Below are 7,381 nucleotides of genomic sequence, written 5' to 3' on the forward strand. Positions count from 1 at the left end.
ACGTATTGGTAAAAAACACAGAAAAGAAGAACCATCACACTATTGTTTATTTAAACCTTGTATTAAAGATACCATCTGGACAAATCTGTAATTGAATGCATTCCTCCTCCTCATCATCATTGTTTAACATCTGCTTTCCATGCTGGCATGGATTAGATGGTTTGATTGAGGACTGGTAAGCCAGGAAGTTGCACCAGACCCCAATCTAATCCAGCAAGGTTTCTACAGCTGGATGCCCTTCCTAACGCCAACCACTCTGAGAGTGTAGTGGGTGCTTTTTACATGCCACCAGCATGAAGACTTGTCAGTCAGTGCTGGCATCAAGCACGCTCGAATACCACCATTATTACAAGATGTTTTGTTTTCTAGGGAGACTCTTTTATCAGGTTTACACTTAATGATTTTGGGATGTTGGACCATAGAAGCCTGAAGAATATATATATATATATATATATATATAGAAGCCTGAAGAATATATCTTACACTTCATTATTTACTCAGATTAACTGAGTCAAAGGATGTGGTGGTGGTGGTGGGGCACTAAGTGGTGGATTGATCTGCTAGAAATAACAAATATATTTCTTTATCACCTTCAATATATCTGGATAGAATGGATGCTGGCTTAGCTGTGTGGTCAAGAAGTTTGTTTCATTACTCTGTGGTTTTAGGTTCAGTCCCACTGCATAGGGAGCTGGGCATATGTTTTCTACTTTAAGCTTTAAGTTGACCATAACATTACATATGAAATTTGGTAGATGGAAACTGTGTGGAAGGAAGCTCATTGGAGGGACATCTGTTATAGGTTGGCAGGGTTAATCTGCTTTTAGCAGAGACTCCAATCTCATTGCAAGCAATCAGACCCAGCCACAAATCTTGGAGGCTTTGAAAAGAATCATGGATGCTACCATTCCTTCTCTTATCAGGCCATTTATATATATGCCCCAGCATGGCCACAGCCTTAGGGCTGAAACATGTAAAAGAATAAAAGAAAAATATACACTCTCTCTTTACTCTCTTTTACTTGTTTCAGTCATTTGACTGTGGCCATGCTGGAGCACCGCCTTTAGTCGAGCAAATCGACCCCCCAGGACTTATTCTTTGGAAGCCTAGTACTTATTCTATCGGTCTCTTTTGCCGAACTGCTAAGTGACGGAGACGTAAACACACCGGCATCGGTTGTCAAGCAATGCTAGTAGGACTGATTTTTACATAAATTCAATAAATAAAGCTTTTGAACCTAATTCTTGTGTTTACAAATCATGTCTTATTTTTAATCTTTATTTTTAATGTAATGTTTTTTTTCTATTTTTCTTTCTTTTACAGAAATTGACAGTTTTTTACATCTTCTAATGACCAGTTCCAAAGATGTTGACATCATAGACAGAGCTACTTTCTACTATTCCTTATTGAATGGTGCTGCTGATACCAAGGTGAGAGTGGTGGTGGCGGTGGGGTGGAATTAGAGCTCCTTTTGTTGTTTTTTGAGGCTCAAATTTTGAAGCTAATCCAGCTTTAAATGACATGAAACATTTTTCACTTAGGGTATGTTTTGCTTTTCATTGAGCTTGGAAATCCTGGTGGCATCTAATTCCATATCCCTAATCTATGGGTGTCTACACTCTCTCCTTGTAGATTATATGGCCATTCAACAGGATTAGTAGGGGCCTATGTGTATATATGTGTGTTTTCATATCTTAGGATTTAGAAATGGATGCCACCAGGATTACCAAATCCAATGAAGTACTTGAATGGAAGTTGTAATGATTTTTAATTCTTCACTGACATGAAAAAAGCACCCAGTTCATGCTCTAAAATAGTTGGCGCTAAGAAGGGCATGCAACCATAAAGACCATATCAAAGCAGACATTGGAACTTCATGTAGTCCTTGGATCCACTGGATCTTGTCAAACTGTTGAATTCATGCCAACATGGAATAAGGGCTTTACATAATGATGATGGTGATAATGATGGTTTGCTGGAGTCTGAGTTATGAAAATATCTGAGACAGAGAGGTGTAAAATATTGGTAAAAATATTCTTGAACTCTCTCAGCAGAACTTGGGAATGACTCGACTTTTCAAGTATTGCAGTCGATTCAAAAGTTTGGGGTGAGGGAAGATTATTCCCATAATTTGTAGGTTTGTCCTGTTTGAAGACCTCTCATGCTAAAAATGGTTTCTAATTTAGACCCGAAGCCAGCTCTTTTGAAGTTAGTCATAGCATTGAATTCAGTACTTGACAAGTAAGCCTCTGGAGGGGTTGAAAAACAAAGTTGATCTTGGTGTGGTTTAAACTTAGAACATAAAATGCTGGAAGAAAAACTTCAAAGCATTTTTTCTTATGGGTAGGCTGAGAGTTGCTGAAGCGTGGAACAAACTGCCGGCATCGGTTGTTAGTTGTCGGAGCACTGCATCCTTCAAAACTTCCATGTTTCCTGAGATTCACCAACACTACACTTGATTTTCTCCCCTCCATACACATACAAGCATGTTCACTTTCCAGACATTTCTACATTGCTGCATGTACTTTATATGCACTTTCTGACAAGTTGTGGTGCACCTGAGCACTGTATACAATAATTTCATTATTATTATTATATTTTATTTTTATGCTGTAGGTCCTTGCCTTAATCCTGCCAGGTCCTTGCCTTAATTCTCTAGCATCGATACAGGCTATATCTGGCCCAAATATTCTTTATGTTTTTTGTTTAAACTAGTGGGATCCAGCCTCTCACACCAACTCTACCATGTCATTTTGAAAATAAACAATCACATCATCGTGTTTTCGAAGCTTCGAAATAATTCTCGATTTATTCAAAATGATACAAATACATTCTTCAGTATCTCAGGCGTGTCTTGTCAAGGGAGGTAACTCCTACTTGGAGTTTTCTCCCTTGGTTACTATGCATTTAATGTTACTAGCTATAATTTATTGATAGTGAATCAATATTTTTGTTATTGAATCGACAACAAAATAATGACCCTTTACAATTAACACATAATTGTTATATTCATTGCAAACATACAAATAACAAATTTATTTTATTTAATCTTCTTTTAATTCAATAAATATTTTAACTTTGAAACTGAAAGAATCCTATTTCTTATATATATATATATATATATATATATATTTCAGAATGAGATAAAAAACCAAGGCTGTGAAGATTTTAGAACATTTATAAATAGGTCTTACAGCTGTTTCCAGGATATTTATTATATCCTTTCATCAGAGACAGTGTGAGAAAATGGTTAAGCAATAGTTAATTTAGATAAGATATGAAATAGAGAGTGAAGTGGAGGAATGAAAATAGATGTGAGATATGCAGGGATATTGCATTTGTAGGTCCATTATTTAGGCAGAATGGTATACATATAAGATTCCAATACCTTGTGAGTAAAATCCAATAGTATCTAAAATTGGTCATTCCAAGTATAAAGTTTGTATATATATAGTTATGTGTGTATTTTTCTGTTTGTTCCTCACTGCTTGACAACTGGTGTTGGTTTGTTTATATCCCTGCAACATAGCCATTTGGCAAAAGCGAATGAAAGAAGTAGTAGGCTTTTAAAAAATTAAATAATTTGTTTGGCCAAACCTTTCTAGGTGGTGCTCCAACATGGCTGCAGTCCAATGACTGAAACAAATAAAAAATATAAAGAATATAAAGGCGCAGGAGTGGCTGTGTGGTAAGTAGCTTGCTTACCAACCACATGGTTCCGGGTTCAGTCCCACTGCATGGCACCTTGGGCAAGTGTCTTCTACTATGGCCTTGGGCCGACCAAAGCCTTGTGAGTGGATTTGGTAGACGGAAACTGAAAGAAGCCCGTCGTATATATGTATATATATATATATATGTGTGTGTGCATGTATGTTTGTGTGTCTGTGTTTGTCCCCCTAGCATTGCTTGACAACCGATGCTGGTGTGTTTATGTCCCCGTTACTTAGCGCTTCGGCAAAAGAGACCGATAGAATAAGTACTGGGCTTACAAAGAATAAGTCCTAGAGTCGAGTTGCTCGACTAAAGGCGGTGCTCCAGCATGGCCGCAGTCAAATGACTGAAACAAGTAAAAGAGTAAAAGAGTATAGGTGTGACTTGGTGGAGTATTTAACTGTTGCCATTGTTTTTCAGATCCGAGAAGTATTGAGTTGTGCTGATATTATGATGACCCGAAGACAACTTACCAACATCATTCACAGTCCTTGTGAGATTGCTTTACATTTTTATCAATATTTAAATTCTTTAACACCTTTGATAGCAATCAGCCTAACATCACACTGGTTCTTTGACACAAACCTCATGTTTTAAAAGTAATCTAAATTAATGACTGACTTTGATTAAAATTTTACATTAATTTATGTTCCAAATATTAACTTAATAATCCTTTCCACAAGTGGTACAAGACTTGAAATTTTATTGAAAAGAACTAGTTGATTGGATCAACCCCAGCTGGTATTCAGTTAGTACTTGTCTTATAGACCCTGGTGGGGATAAAATTAAAGTCGACCATTGTGGTATATGAACTCAGAGCATGAAGTAAGAAAAAATTAAAATTAATGAGATCTTAAAATTAATTAAGAACCAGTGTGATTAAATCACTTAAGATTTTCCACAATTCTACTTTTTTTCTGAGATGTATACATGTTACGTATGTACAGATGTATGTATGTGCCCATGTATGTATGTGTGTGTGTATATGTACACACTGATATATACATATATATATATATATATATATATATATATATATATATATATATATATATCTGTGTGTGTGTGGTGTGTGTGTGTGTGTGAATGTGTGTGTGTGTGTGTGTGTGGTCATTTGTCTCTGCACCCTTTTCTCCATGTAACATGGGTTAGACAATACACAATACTGAGGCAATGTTTTACAGCTGGATGATAGTTCTTTGTGTAGCCTTGTTTCCCATATGTGCAGGAGTGGTTGTGTGGTAAGTAGCTTGCTTACCAACCACATGGTTCCGGGTTCAGTCTCACTGCATGACATCTTGGGCAAGTGTCTTCTGCTATAGCCCCGGACCGACCAATGCCTTGTGAGTGGATTTGGTAGACGGAAACTGAAAGAAGCCTGTCGTATATATGTATAAATATATATATGTGTGTGTGTGTGTGTGTGTTTGTGTGTCTGTGTTTGTCCCCCTAGCATTGCTTGACAACCGATGCTGGTGTGTTTACGTCCCCCGTCACTTAGCGGTTCGACAAAAGAGACCGATAGAATAAGTACTGGGCTTACAAAGAATAAGTCCCGGGGTCGATTTGCTCGACTAAAGGTGGTGCTCCAGCATGGCCGCAGTCAAATGACTGAAACAAGTAAAAGAGTAAAAAAAAAAAGAGTAAGCAATAAAATTTTCATTTCACCCAAAGTGCTGAATGTAAACATTCACAGAGAGAGAGAGAGAGAGAGAGGAGAGAGAGAGAGAGAGAGAGAGAGAGAGGCTTTGTACTGTTCCTGCCCATCAAATTCACTGATGACAAAAAAACTAGTTGATGCAGGGTTACAGCAGAAGGCACTGGTCCAAGATGTGTTGTTGGATTGCTGTTCTATTGTCAAAAAAAAAAAACCTATCTCTGCTAAATTTCCTCAGTGCCAAACAGCAATATGATACTATTCATTATGTATTTGTGAAAAAAATATTTAATCTTACTATCATTACGACCACATACTTTCATAAAATTGGATTTTAACACCAAAACAAAATTCACAGCAAGACTAAATTTGTTTACATTGTGAGACTGTTTCTCTTTCATCATCATCATATTCATCCTCATCACCACCACCACCATCCTCCTCCTCCTCCTCCTCCTCCTCTCCTCCTCCTCCTCACCACTACCACCACCACCACCATCACCATCCTCCTCTCCCTCACCACCACCACCACCATCACCATCCTCTTCCTCCTCCTCCTCCTCACCACCACCACTATCACCTTCCTCCTCCTCACCACCACCACCATCTCCATCTTCCTCCTCACCACCACCCTCACCATCCTCCTCCTCCTCCTCCTCACCACCACCACCACCATCACCATCCTCCTCTCCCTCACCACCCTCACCATCCTCCTCCTCCTCCTCACCACCACCACTATCACCTTCCTCCTCCTCCTCCTCCCCCTCACCACCACCACCAACATCTCCATCCTCCTCCTCCTCACCACCACCATCACCATCCCCCTCACCACCACCACCATTACCATCCTCCTCCTCCTTTTCCTCACCACCACCATCACTATCCTCCTCCTCACCATCACCACCATCCTCCTCCTCCTCCTCCTCCTTTTCCTCACCACCACCACCACCACCACCATCCTCATCCTCCTCATCCTCCTCACCACCACCACCACCACCACCACCCTCATCATCACTTTGAAAAGATCTATCAATAATTTTTTATATTTCAGGTACACCGTCGAATCCTGCTCTCATTGTTACCTTGGAGAAACCATACATGAAGTGGGAAAGGTAAATTATTCCATTGGACTTTAATTCCCCACCCAATCCTTCCTTATTTTCCTATCTAATTTATTTCTGTCTTTCACTTGTTCTGTGTAAGCTGTGGATGGCATGGCCGAGTTGGCCAACAGATCAACAGTTCAACAGTTCATATTCCAGTGTATTCCAGTGTATTAATTGCTGAGACACTTACCATTCAACAACCCAGTCTGCCTGACTGTAAATAGGTGCCACAAACTGGAATGTTTCTCTGTTGTAAGGAAAACAACAGAGGCATTATCCAAAATTATTATTTTGTCTCTTAATGGTTTACTTAATATGATAAAGGGTAGTGCTCACACCCATAGCCCTTTGCAGAGCCACTGTGATTGGTAGGAAGAGGTAAGGAAGGTTCTTATCCTCAAATCGGAGACAGGGCCTTTAGGCTTGCAGCCAAGTGAACTCAGCTAAAGGCATCCAAGAACCAGGCGGTGATGGAGCATAATGAAAACATAATGGTCCCTCTCAAGAACTTCTACACAGTTCTACAGCTCTTGCCTTTAATTAAAATTCTTCTTTGATAAGTCATAGAAGGTTAATTAATTAAATTATCTCACAGCAGACATTATTACAAGATGTTTTGTTTTCTAGGGAGACTCTTTTATCAGGTTTACACTTAATGATTTTGGGATGTTGGACCATAGAAGCCTGAAGAATATATCTTACACTTCATTATTTACTCAGATTAACTGAGTCAAAGGATGTGGTGGTGGTGGTGGTGGGGCACTAAGTGGTGGATTGATCTGCTAGAAATAACAAATATATTTCTTTATCACCTTCAATATATCTGGATAGAATGGATGCTGGCTTAGCTGTGTGGTCAAGAAGTTTGTTTCATTACTCTGTGGTTTTAGGTTCAGTCCCACTGCAT

General features: G+C 39.0%; 1 protein-coding gene across 2 annotated transcripts in view; it reads left to right on the forward strand.

The window, feature by feature from the left end:
• The window catches only part of LOC115218012 (AP-5 complex subunit beta-1-like), a 67,213-nt gene that overhangs the window by 44,495 nt on the left and 15,337 nt on the right, over positions 1-7,381 (forward strand). For both annotated transcript variants that reach the window (XM_036507873.1, XM_029787758.2), the window contains 3 exons: positions 1,324-1,430; positions 4,132-4,204; positions 6,420-6,480. In XM_036507873.1, coding sequence (XP_036363766.1) covers positions 1,324-1,430; positions 4,132-4,204; positions 6,420-6,480 — 241 coding nt within the window. The remainder of the gene's footprint in view (positions 1-1,323; positions 1,431-4,131; positions 4,205-6,419; positions 6,481-7,381) is intronic.

The sequence above is a fragment of the Octopus sinensis genome, linkage group LG12 (assembly GCF_006345805.1).
Source record: "Octopus sinensis linkage group LG12, ASM634580v1, whole genome shotgun sequence".
Classification (NCBI taxonomy): Eukaryota; Metazoa; Mollusca; class Cephalopoda; order Octopoda; family Octopodidae; genus Octopus; species Octopus sinensis.